The sequence below is a fragment of the Ochotona princeps genome, chromosome 32, assembly GCF_030435755.1.
Source record: "Ochotona princeps isolate mOchPri1 chromosome 32, mOchPri1.hap1, whole genome shotgun sequence".
Lineage (NCBI taxonomy): Eukaryota > Metazoa > Chordata > Mammalia > Lagomorpha > Ochotonidae > Ochotona > Ochotona princeps.
In genome coordinates this window covers 4,689,042-4,702,293 of record NC_080863.1, presented here as the reverse complement: position 1 = coordinate 4,702,293, position 13,252 = coordinate 4,689,042, and the positions used below count along the sequence as shown (strand labels likewise).

General features: G+C 42.7%; 1 protein-coding gene across 1 annotated transcript; it reads right to left on the bottom strand.

Moving 5' to 3' along the window:
• Nucleotides 1-1,005: 1,005 nt before the first annotated feature.
• CTSO (cathepsin O) lies at nucleotides 1,006-11,828 on the bottom strand. The gene is made up of 8 exons (XM_004591466.2): nucleotides 11,620-11,828; nucleotides 9,673-9,781; nucleotides 8,959-9,098; nucleotides 8,210-8,377; nucleotides 6,045-6,166; nucleotides 3,344-3,507; nucleotides 2,707-2,799; nucleotides 1,006-1,378 (listed from the first exon to the last, which is right to left on the bottom strand). The coding sequence occupies exons 1-8, from the start codon at nucleotides 11,758-11,760 to the stop codon at nucleotides 1,344-1,346; spliced, it is 972 nt and encodes a 323-aa protein (XP_004591523.2). The 5' UTR covers nucleotides 11,761-11,828; the 3' UTR covers nucleotides 1,006-1,343.
• Nucleotides 11,829-13,252: the final 1,424 nt, after the last annotated feature.

Below are 13,252 nucleotides of genomic sequence, written 5' to 3'. Positions count from 1 at the left end.
TTTGCTTCCCACGGGCAGGTCACGAGCAGTCACAGGATATAGGTCACTGCTGAGGATGCCATGTTCATCTTACGCAGTGATTGACACAAACGAGATCACGGATGTAGGACTGGAAGCCGTGTGAGAGGCAAAGGGAAGTGCAAATAATTGGGATTGAGAGAGCAGGAAAACAAAGCAAAACCTTGGCAAACAGAGTCTGGGGAACTCTCCTTCCAGTTGATGGCTCAGGTTAGCAGTGTGGATGTGGAGCGGAGTCATGCCCAGAGTCATGGAAGGAATAACTGAGAGGGTGATGTCATGAAAGGCTTAGAGATACGGCAAGCCACGTACGTGATTACTAAATGAAGAGGACAGGTAAGGGACAAAGGCAATTCTTTGGTCAGGAGAGCCAAGTCACAGGAAAGCGTGGGAGTTAAGCAGCAAGAAGTGAGAAGAGAATGAGAACGCATGTGGAAATTTTGTTGCCTAGGACAAGGAGAAAGTTGTAAGCAACAAAAGCCATTGTATTCCCGGTGAGAGTGAAAATCATAGAATGGCAACCTGTCTCAGGCAAAAGTACTTGAGCTTTCTTATCACACAGGTGTCACGCTGGTCACTTAGTTGAATTCTTTTTCACCAGAAGGGACTTAGTCTCTGTCTGCTTCCACGTGATCAGTCTGCTACTCAGGGGACAGCACCATTTGTTGAGGTAAAGCAGCCACTGCATAAAAGAAATCCTTAAGGCATTCTGTCTCAGAAGGCTGTTAACCCAGTTGTGAGAGGCACCCACACTTTCATGATGGCGATTTCTTTGATTAGGGATAAAAGTAAGACAAGTACCTTTAACACACAACCCTAGGGGGAAAAAAAACTTCACTTAAGACAAACATAAAAAAGATAAGAGTAGCCTTTTCAAATTGGCTAAGCTTAAATACAAGGTACTTCCAAATATTCATGGAAAAATAGAAATAAAAGGCATGTTTATTTTGACACACAGATCTCCACGCCTAGTTTCTGTATGTTCAGGAATGACCTGTAGATGCCTTGTTTGCATGAATTAAAAAAGAAGAAGAAAAAGTTGAAGTTTCATGTTAGCTAATTATGTGGTTCCCTCAGAACTCCGAATCTCCTTCCATTCATGGTAGGAAGCTTCCCCAGGGGTTTCCTTGGGGGCCATCGACTGGGCTTCTGCTTACAGACTTTGGTTGTCCAAATCTTTACAACTGAGTCTAAATACTTCTGGGCACCAGAGCCATCTGTGGAGCGTTGCTGCAGCCTGGAGTTGTCTAATGTTTAAAGCACCAGCTTACATTGCATTATGAAGGTCTTCATCTTGGTAGTTGTCTCTCGATCTGCCCAACATGTCACACAAATATAGTAGAAACAGTATCTGCAATGCCTAAAGGAGAGGGGGAAGAAGTTATCATGATGAGTCTCTTTTCTCCCAGTGACTTTTGAACACCCACTGCAAAGAAAAAAAAACAGAAATTTTCATTTGGGATCAGAAGGACTTAGTGTCTTATAAGGGAACGTAACTTATTCATGACCAGTATCAGTGTAATAAACATAACAACCTCAAGAAGAGATTCCTACAAATTTTCCAACTTTTTGCTTCATGTGGAAAACCAAAACAATTGACCAAAAAGTTGTTTGCTGAATTATGAAATGCATCTAAAATCACATTGTATATATAAGTAATATATATAATATATATATAATAACTTAAGTAATATTTTAAGACTTAAACTGGAACAGAATTTCAAAAAATATCACACTGATGCAGTGATTCCTACACGAAGATAGAACTTGACATCACAGGGAAGACAACATATGGCTTATCTGCAGGGTGGACCTCATTGTAACAAGGCGAACATAGGACATCCCTTGGGGTAAAGGAATATACTCTGCATTATTTCATTCTTCATAAAACTCACATGACAATCACCATGTCCACAACTTTTTAGAAAATACTTTTGGGAACCATTTAGATCTTTCTATAATTCTTAACCAGGCAATTCCTTGGGTAGAAGACCTCAATTCAAGTTATACACAGAATCTGAGGGCCATTTTATCTTTCAAATAAATAAGATAAATAAATAAATTGCTGGCTCCCCTATAATTCTTTTTTTTAACTGCAGCTCCTCTTCATGTTCAAAATAAGAATATTTGCAATAGTGTCTGTATTTTTAAAACCTCTAATTCTATTCCTGTTTTGTAAAGTGTTATTTATTTATTATGAATTCTTTGAAGACAGTGTGATACAAATAAAACCAGGGAATGGGGAAGGATGCAGAGAGAAAGAGACATAATATATTCATTCTGCTGGTTCATTATCCAAATGCCCTCTCCCAAAAAAAACAGCAGAGCTGGTCAAAACCAGGAGTGTGGAAACTCCTTCTGGGTGTCCCATGTGAGCGACAAAGGCCCTAGTACGTGTTCTATCATGGGCTGCCTCGCAGAAAGCAGGACCAAGAGCAGAGAGCATGGGTCTTGAGCTGAGCCTTAAACTGATGCTCTCCCCTGTGGTGCAGGTGTCCCAGGATATGTCTTCATGCCTGTGTCCCGATACTCACCCCTGTCTGTTTTTAATCAATTAAAGTTGAAGAATGATAATTATTACTGCCAAACATGTGAAGAATTTCATTAGACAGTTCTGTCATGTTCATATATTCAAAGAACCTTCCTTGATATTTAACCTAGAACTTTACATGCAAATTCACGACTCACCGCAAATATTACTCCCCATTTTAACATGGGCATAGCCATCCACTCCCCAGGAACTGCCCCAGGAGTTCCGCACGATCCAATAAGGTATACTCCCTACAAAACACAGAATGGCAACAAACCCTGAAAATCTCATGTTTATTACGGATGCATATTTATTTAAACTGGGTTATTTCATAAATTCCACTGAGAATAAGATTGTAACTAATATGACGCTAACTTAAATTAGCTAAGTAAAGTTGATCTGTACTTAGTATAATTATTCGATTGGTTAAAATATGTATTTGATATGAATCTACATTATGGAACTGTGTAAAATAAAAACAAAACCAAGTTTTGGGGGATTAGGAAAATAAAGAAGAAATCTAAATAGCACAATATAATAAGTACATGTATTTTCCAATTACTTTTAAGTAGATCAGAGAATGCACATTATTTAAATAAGCAAGAATCATTTTAACCAGGTATTTACCAAACAATTCCAGAACCTGATGGAATTTACACCCAGGAGGTTTCCCAGGAGCTGTAGAGATCTAGAAAGGACTCGGCACACAGAGCACACTGAACTGGAACGTTCTACAGAATGGTGACCATTTGGCAGTGTTCCAGTGTAACAAGCCACCAAGTGCACCCCAGCTACCTGTTTTATCAAAGCCAGTTATGACAACAGCATGGTTGGCCTCTCCTCTTGAGCAGTGGTGCTGTATAATGCCTCCCATGTAATCCTGCCAGCTCACCGCGTCAACGATCGCTACCAGAGGGCCAAAGGTGACAAGCATTTTTGCCATTTCATCTTCTTTGTCGCTGCCAAAAGAGGAGATAATTGCTTATGGACTTTCAGTTTTTAAGAAAGGATACAAACGATCTATTTAATCACATGTGGGAGCATGTTTACAATGACAAATGACTGCAATGATGAAGGTCAAAAATGTATGGAGAACTGGTAATTCAGGACTTGTATACTTCTCTAGGATAAGCACAGACTACGTAAGTTAATGTTGCGCTATAGAAAGCGTCCATCCTCAAGATTATTTAATGGTCCATGATAGCTGCTACAACTCCAGCCATTCAACACGTATTTCAGATTAAAGAAAGAGAAAAGAAAAACAGCTACACCTCTGTTGAGAAAATGTCAGCATTAATGCACAACACGTCCTCAGGGTCTAATACACTCGGTGGCACCCTGACACGTAGGTAAGTCTAGCTGAAACGGAGGCGGGGAATGGAGTTTTGTAACAGGTTAATATTGATACCCAGCTAAAATGCAATAGTCTTTAAATAAGGATACTTACTGGGTATTTGAAGACCCCTTGCCACCTTTGCCCCCGCCCCCTTGACAATCAGGGCACTAGTCAATGTGTGAGAGTAAATGTCGACCTTGGAGATTACAAGGGAGGAAATATCATTATAATCTGGAACTATGTCTATGAAAAGTCAATTTCCTAAAAAAAAAAGAACTTACACAGAAAGGTTATGAAAAAGTGGCTAATACATGATAGAAAAAATATGAAAACGATCTGGAAAAAAAAACTAATGTGCCAGCCTTTATCAGTGCACTGTCACGGAGTTCCATGTTCATTGTAACTGTGAACATTTTCATTGAATCTTCTTCCTTCTAAATGAAACACCCAAGGCCAACAAACCTTGCATTCTCTCTACTTGTCTTCCCTAATTCTGACTCAAGCCTATTACTATTATCAGTAATAGTAGTAGTATTGCATCTTAACAATCTTAAAACTTCCTACCTAGTGCAAAACAATGTCTAGTTACTGAGCAGGTGTTTCATAAAGCAGTTAGGATGATACCTGGATTGTATGCACATCATACTACAGTACTTGTATACAAGGTCAAGTACTTGAAGCCCTACAAACTTTGCACCCCGCAAGACTGAACTGATCGGAGTCCTTGACTCTCAACCCTGTGGTTATGACCATGTGGGGAGTGAAGAGCAGATAAAAGATATCTAACTGTTCTCTCTCTCTCTCTCTCTCTCTCTCTCTCTCTCTCTCCTTCTCAAAGAAAGAATGAAAGAGAGAAAGGAAGAAAGAAAAGCTAGCTAGTTCATGCAAAGTGAAATCAAAGATGTTTCTTTGAAAAACAGAAGGAAATCTGGTTTCCTTAGCGCACACCCTTTCTGGGGAATCTCAGGTAAGGGAGGGTTTACATCCTACACACCTCCCCTCATTCAGATAGCATGCTCTGTTCCCTCTCAGAGGAGATGCTAACCATTATACAGAGTAACCCAGACATTTTATTAAATATAGCCAATCTAGCACGCCAGCTGCGGCATAAAGGCTTCCTGGTGTGGTTCCAAGGGCTGTGGCAGAGCCGTCTCTGCACAGACGGGAGCTGGGCAGCCTGCCAGTCCTCTGCCACACTCATTCTTCCATAAACAGGTCACATTCTGTTCAAGGATCCAATTTCACCCTTGGTTTCCTTCCGATCAAATGTGCAGGCACCATCTAGATCAAGAGATTCTTTTATATTCAGTATCAGTAAGTCAGAGGGCATCCTGTTACCTTATCTGAATTCAATTCAGTTCCTCTATGGTACTTTTAGACAAATTTTTATTGTAATTTTAAAGACTTACCGTATTTTTAAAATAATGAAATCGGGAGTTTCTAGAGTTTTGTCTTTATCACCCCAAATGCCTATTTTGCACTATATCAATACAATCATAAAAATACAATACAATACAATACAATACAATACAATCATAAAAATTCTTTATCAAGACTTGTATTTTCCATTTTTGTTTTTAAATTTTTGTTGTTCTTGATACAGTTCCATAGGGTTAGGACTAGCCCCTTCCATCTTCTCCTTTCTCTTCCTCTCACTGACTATCTTTCGGTAAACTTATCCAAAGTTACCCTGACCATCAATTTCTAACAGGGTTTTCCTTCAAACACTTGTCTAGCCCTGCTCTTTTTACCATACATAAAGTGTGGGTTACATCATCCATCCTTAGGGATGTTACACCTGGAAAGTTGACAGTGTTCACAAAAGGCTTTGGGGATATAGCCTGCTTGAAACTGGCTGCAGAGTTTACACACAGTAATTGTGGATTCGCTCAATGCAAAGGCTGAAAAATGAACGTTGATGCGAATATTTAGTAAGAAGACGGTGGTAAAGACAAATCTGTAACAAACTGAATTTACGCTTAAAGTCATTGGCTTTACACGGAGATCATATGTTAGAAACAACATCTGTGCCAGTGCGTGGCGACTGGCAGCTCACACGACTCCCTAGGCCATAGTTCAGTTAAGCAGGTTTTGTGATACCGTAGTGAATATTATAAGATTCAGGCTTTGTAGGGAGAAAAAAAGTACAGTAACATTTACCTGTAGTCGAATGCAGCAAAGTTTCTGATTGAAAACCCAGGACGTGAGGTCGAGAAGTAACGGCAGAGGCCACTCCGCGCTTTGAAGGGGTAGTCCGAATCATACACTAGTTTCACTCGTGTCTAAAGAAAAGTTTCCCAAAATGTTCACCAACAAGTGTTTTAAAAACTATAGAGAATTTCACAATAGCATCAACTATGCAATACCTTCAACACTTCCTTACGACTTTTAATTTTTAGGTAAATATTTTTTAAAGAAATAAAGTTTCTTTACGCGTGTTTAGTTATATGAAAGGGAGACAAAAAGAGAGGAGAGAGGTTGAGAATGCCGTGATTCATTGACCAAATGCCTCCAATAGTTGAGTCCAGGCCAGACCACAGCAAATGGCAGAGACTCAAACACCAGAGACATCCCCCCATCTTTCAGCGTACACATTAGCAGGACACTGGGCAGCACTGGAGCAGTGCAGAGTTGAATCAGGCACTCTGATAGATGTGACATCCCAAATGGAGACTTAGTCCACTGCACCACAACATCCACTCAAAAACATTCTCAATAATTTGAGTCAATACTTTCTCTCTCTCTCTCTCTCTGGCGCCACTTTTTCTCATAGCTTTTCTTCCTATAACCTTGACCAGAATGAGAAAGCAACTAGTCATCTTTCTCCTGAGTGTACAATAGGGTGACACCCTTTCCTTGCAGAGTTGCTGACCTCACGTTTATCCAAGTCCTCCAGACTCGCTACAGTGTCTGTGCTCAGACAATGCCCAGGTCGCACATCTTTTTCTGGTCCTGTCTGAGGATTTCCTTCATCTGGCACGTATCTCATATCTCACACTCATCTCTCCTTCATTGTCCGCTTTTGAAACATGTCATTATGGAATGGGGAGACTCCTGTTGCATGGTTATGCACAATGTATAAAAGCAGTTGCTGGGATTTAAAATATAACACATGAAGACTGGAAGGACATCTTGGTTTGGGGAGCTAGATCTGGTGACTGTCCTCTGCTGGTTTCAGGTAGCTAGTGGTTGCTTTGTGTACACAGAACATAATCCTACAGGGTGGGGACAACGACTTCAGCACAGATTGGGCACAGCTATAATCCGCAATACTGTTGGTTACAGTATTAGCAAGTCCACCCTATCCCTTTTATCCTTTACCGTGAGGGCTTCTATGACAATGAATAATCCTGTGCTCACACCCTTTCCACAGCACTATGTGATAACTGTCTGCGAAAAGAGCATTTAACTGTAATGAATATTAAGACACGAACAGAGGGGCCGGCATTGTGGCGCAGTGGGTGAGGCCATTGCCTCTCACGCACTGCTTCTGCCTCTGGGTGTCTACTTTGGATCCAGTTTTCTGTCAATGTTCTGAGAAAAGCACAGCAAAATGACCCAAGTGCTTTGACCCTGTCACCCACATGGGAGGCCTGGAAGGAGTTCGCAGCTCTGGCCAGGACCAGTCCGAACTGCTGAGGCCATATAGAGTGAACCCACACAGGAAAGATCTCTTTCCCGCTCACTCTCTATGAATGAATCCTAAATCAGAAACAACTTTGTTTTCTGAAAAAGCTATGTGGGTAAGATTTTACCTTTTGGCTGCTTTTTAAAAAAATTATTAATTTTTATTGGAAAGTCAGAAATACAGACAGTAGGAGAGACAGAGAGGAAGATGTTCTGTCTGCTGATTCATTCCCCAAGCAGCCTCAATGGCCAGAGCTGCGTTGATCCAAAGCCAGGAGCCAGGAGCTCCTTCTCGGTCTCCAACACAGGTGTAGGGTCCCAAGGCTTTGGGCCATCCTCGACTGCTTTGCCAGGTCACAAACAGGGAGCTGGATGGGAAATGGGGCCCCGGGATTAGATCTGGCACCCATATGGGATCCTGGCGTGTGCAAGGTGAGGACTTTAGGTGCTAGGTTACCATGCCAGGCCGTTTTGACTGCTTTTAAAAGCATTATTTATTTGTCTGAGAGGCAGAGCAACAACAACAGTAATATATACAGAGTGGATATATACATATAAAATATTGTATATATGCTATTATAAATATACAATAGTATATAGAGGGAGTATATATTAGGCATATATTTAAGCAGTCTGAATGCTGATTACACAGCTGAATCCCACAGAGGGGACACACAGAGCAATGAAAGCTTCGTCACCTGGTTCATCCACAGCAGAGCGTTCAGGGTGGAGCCTCCACTGCAGCCGTCATTGTTGAATGAGCAATCAATCATCTGCTGCACGCTGAGGTCCTCCAAAGGCTGCCCCTTGATGGCCCACGCGGACTCCACCGCACCCACCACGCTGAAGGCCCAGCATCCGCCACACTGTTCAGAAACAGAAATGGGATGGTTCCATCAACGTTCCTGACATTTCAAAACAAAGTTTTAGAAAAGCTTTGAGCTAACATGATTTTTTTAAAAAGATGAGGCAGTTCATTGAATATGAGACTTTGGCTTACTGGTTGTGCTCCTGCTGGAGACGGGCATCACCTCCCACCCCATCCTTACAGTTCTCTTCCTTCTCCCAAGAGTAAGGGTTTCCTATGGAGCTTGCTGACCATGGTTGGAATACCCAGATCTGGCCAGATTGTTGACAACTATATTCAGTTCCATTTTACTTTTTCAGTGAGGGCTTGGAAGCTGTAATATCCCTGAGCCGTTTGGCTTGTGGCAGTGGCCATGGCAGAACAACCCAAGGAAGTTCTATACTCAAGGACAGAGCTCTGGGATTCACAGCTGCCTCTCATTCCTCCCAAGTGTCTCTTTTCCTTGTCACAACAAGATGACTACATTTCAGTTTCACCCAGAGAGATGATTGGTTCTCTAACGAGTTGCACTGAGTTTGACCAAAAATGGGTCTTCTCATGCAAAGAGGAGGAAAAAGGAAAAAAGTTTCTAAAACTTACCGCCTGCTGGTTTCTCACTGGAGTCACAACATGCTTATCCCTCCAGTCGAATTTTAATGGCAAGGACACATTTAGGAGGGACATCTGTACTTCCGCTGGGTATCTGGGGAATCGGGACGATCTGCTTCTTAAATAAATGGCTGAGAAGAAACAGAAGATGAAAAGACAATCAGTATATTGTAGGGAGGGACCTTTGGGATTCTTTTCAGGTTGAAATCTTCATGCAGACAGGATAACTGACTAGTGGATCTATTGTTTCACGTTCTTGCTCATGCATTCCTACAACAGGGAGTACATTCAACTGAAAGCTATAGACACAAGTTTCTACAATAAGGCTGATGCTGGTGCATAAAAGTAACTTGTTTGACAGAACCAGGTCAGTAATAAAAAATGGATAAAAGTGACATCATTTGTCTTATCACAACTCATGGAAGCATGGGTGACTTGAACAAAAATAGCACAAGAAGACTCTTAGAAATGCCGGAAAAACTGACACAGGTTCATGGACATGTGTAAATATTTAACATTCAATTCTTCAGTCATAACTCACACAACGTGACTACGAACTTACATTTCTGTTGGTTAGCACAGGGCTCTTACCTGACAGCAAGTAGTTAATAAATGTTAATTATTACTCAACTTACTAGAATTAGAATTAAACAAGTTCTGAAGAATTAAGCAAATACTTTAAAAGTAAACAATGTATGAACTAACCTTTAAACTCTTCAGGATACAGATAAGAAAATTGATTTATTCCATAGAAGGCAGAGGAGTTTTCAACAGAAAAGAAGGAGTTCAAGTATCGTTGTCTACTAAGACTTTCCTAAAAGAAAAAAGAATTCCTAATTGTAGCCAATGAGGTAGCATTTATGGGAAAAGGAACATGGCAGAAAATTTACAACAATTAGTAAATACCTATTCTCTTGAGCCTATTCTTCAAGAATGTTCCGGGGAGCTGAATTGTTAACACTTGGGAAGTGCCAGGGGACAGCCAACAAACAAAGAACAAGACAAGCTGCAAGCAGCCTGCTCTAGCCAATCCCAATCACAGGAGCAGACACAATGTGTCCTACGATGATAATGACAGATGGGATAATACTGACTGACAGGATGTTTGGACTGAAACAAAAATTGTTAGGAAAATATGCATTATACTCATGATAGAGTAAGTGGTCATTTCGCCCTCTCGTATGTCTTCCTTTGCCTTTAAATAAGGAATATTTGGAATATAGAAAATGTCATTCCATTATCATGCTTTTGGGGTTCCTGGAGTTAAAGTGGTTTTCTTGGTAAAATAGAATTATCAGTGTATCCACGTATATGCAGCAGCCTATTGGATATACCAGTAGGAGACACTCCACATTTACCCAACGTTTGTTTCAAAATTTTTAAAAATTTTAAAATGCCCATATCTCACTTCCTGCATCAATGTTCTTTCATGTGACTTTGGTCCACTTCCATTCTGGCTGCGAGGCCGACTTCCAACAAGTCAAACGGATTGCGAGTCTATGTTTGGCTCTTACAGCTCACACGCTAGAGTCAAGATAGGACAACAGCAGGTGACTGTACAAATATTCCTGATGAAAACCAAGGGGTCTGCAGGCGCCTTGCTCTAAATACCTTCCACATCACGCTTCAAGTAGTCCCATTGACAAGCCTCTCTGCGAATACAACGGCCTCTAAACACCATACCAGGGTCCAAAGCCATTAGGACCTGGTGCTGAATACCCATCTGCTCTCCACGGTATAATGTACAGGGCTTCCATAGCATAACTGGGAGAACTTTATTGCTCTGAGTTATAAAATGTTAACTTTTAAAATTTTACTTCCTGAGGAAGCATGGGGGAATTCTGCACATGGTGTGTGCGATAAGGAAACAGAGAATGTTACCCAGTTCACAACAGGATGTGATTTTATGGAGATGAAGTGACTGAGAGGTATCCCTACTCTGTCCCCTTCCACCTGCAATCCCTCATCTTCCAACCTGGATTCTACTTCTCCTGGGAAAGCTGCATTTGCCATTCATTGCTGTCTCCTGCCTGTGGTCTGTGCAACACCAGTATGAATAATTGCATTGGTTACACACACACACACACACACACACACACACGCGGAAAGACAATAAAAGGCTGCTCTTTAGGATTCCACCAAGTCAGGGGGAATTTCTAAGGGCGCAAGGCAAAGCGGTTGTGGCTGGGGACCATAAATCCCAAGCAGTCCTATCTGACTTTACTAACTGCAGGCTACTTTTTGCTCATACTTTTCTGATCACAAAAGGAGGTTACCAGCGCCCCCCTCGGAAGGAAAAAAAAAATCAAAAGCCAGATTTCTCTCCTGCGGATAGGCACGCAGCCCGTTTCGGGTTCCCTAAAGTGTGACCTAGGACAGCTTTGGAAGCCACCGGGAACGGCCAAAGGACAGCGCTTGTGCACAAGCCCACTGATGACTTTGGCGCGCATTAAATCCGCAGCGACCAGTCTCTCCCGGGAAATCAATACAACCTTTTGTCTGAAACAGGCCGGCACGTGGCACCGCAGGGGAGACTGGCCGGTGCACGCGCCCAGCTGCAGGCCGGGTGACCCCCCGGCCACCTGAGCCCCTCACCCCCAGGCCCCGGGACAGGGAGAGACGACAACAGACACAGGGAGGCGGGCTCGGTACCCGGAAGGCGGCGGCCTCTCGCTCCGGGTTCCGCTGCCAGGTCCGGGGAAGGGCGGCGCTGGGACTCGAACCGCCGCCGGCGCCTCCCGCGCTGCAGCTGCAGCAGAGCAGCCAGAGCCACCGCAAAGCCGGCAGCTGCATCCCGGGGCCCGCGCTCTCCGCTCCCGGCGCCCGAGGTCTTCCGCCACCCAGCTGGACACGTTTTCTCTTTCGATTCCTCGACTCCTCCCCCAGCCTGGCTGGGCTGGGGCGGGAGGAGCCGAGTTGGGGGGCAGGCTGGGACTTCAGGCCTGCAAATCCCTGCACCGGGGATTCTGGGGCTGGATTTTTCACCAGCGTGGTTCTTATTTTTACTGATTTAAATTTTTTAACTCCCAGACAAAAAATGCAAACGGCTGTGTTTCCTGCATGTTCAGCATGAAACGCTTCATTTTTCTTCCCTATATATATATATATTTATTTATTATATTATATATTTGTATATTTTATTAAAATATGCATTTGTATATTTCTACATGTGTGCATATTATGTGTGAACATTATGTTATATGTAATTATGGAAGCATTCAGTTAAAAAGTAGCTTGACTTTAATCTTGTTTTCTGCTCTGCCTGCAGACCTTAGGTCTAGTTCTCCAAGCCGATGCCTCTCAAGCAGGTGACGGGGAATGCAGCCTGCTCTCCATGAACAGGAAGCTGAAGTTGGAAGTAGAGCTGGGCCTCGAACCCAGGCACTTTGTTCAGAGATGCAGGGCCCGTGCCCGGTGTTCACCACTGTACAAAACCCCAGCCCTATGCAAAACACGTCAACACCCAGGACTTGCTAAGGACTCAACGTTCCTTATCTTTTTTTTTTTTTATCTGTAAGATCTCTCCCTCTTTCACACTTTACTATTGTTAACTGCTTTCCACCCAACTTCGTTTATAATAAACCATTCTTGGTCTTTTCTTCTTCATTTTTAAATATGTTTTTTTTAAAAAAGCCCATCTCACTTTCTTTTGATATAATTCAGCAGAAGGAGCAGGTGTCTTCTGTAGGGCCAGGTGCTGCGGCTCAGCCAGTTGGGTTGGTGCTTCCCAAATCTCTGAGCCGATTCCAACGTGATGCCCTGGGCAAGCAGTGGGTGTTGGCCTAAGTGCCTGCACCCGTGCCTCCCAGCGGGGAGACAGATGGAGCTTCCGCCTGGCCCAGCCCTGGCTGTAGGGCCCATTTGAGGAGTGAACCCGTGGATGGAAAACCCTCTCCCTTTCTGCTTCTTCCGCTTTCTTTGTCTCTGTCACTCTACTTTTTGAATATATAAGATGAATCTTTAAAAAAAAAAAGTGTCTTCTTTTGGACTAACGGCTAGTTAACGGCTTGCCGGGTGTCCAAGGAACATGCTAGTTCTTCAGGATTTCTAGGCGGCAGCAACAGATCATTAACTTAAGCAACGGACCCTTGCAAGTAATGGCTTCTAATTAGTTCGCACATCTGCAGCGCTGGCTTGCCTGGGATCGTTTTAATCTATCCTAAACAAGGTTTCCTGATGTCCTCGACACCCATGTCGGAGCCCCCTAAGAACCAGTGTCTGATTGATGACTTCTTGCTTTTGGTTTTAACGCAGGTAGGAGGAGTTAAAAACAACAACCCATGGA

What these genes read in the sequence shown, in the direction of transcription:
- CTSO (XM_004591466.2), bottom strand. Translation starts at nt 11,760, where the DNA reads ATGCAGCTGCCGGCTTTGCGGTGGCTCTGGCTGCTCTGCTGCAGCTGC. An exon ending in GTATCCTGAAGAGTTTAAAG is followed by an intron (nt 9,099 to 9,672) that starts GTTAGTTCATAC and finishes GTTTCTTCTCAG; the next exon opens with CCATTTATTTAAGAAGCAGA. An exon ending in CAGTGAGAAACCAGCAGGCG is followed by an intron (nt 8,378 to 8,958) that starts GTAAGTTTTAGA and finishes GTTTCTGAACAG; the next exon opens with TGTGGCGGATGCTGGGCCTT.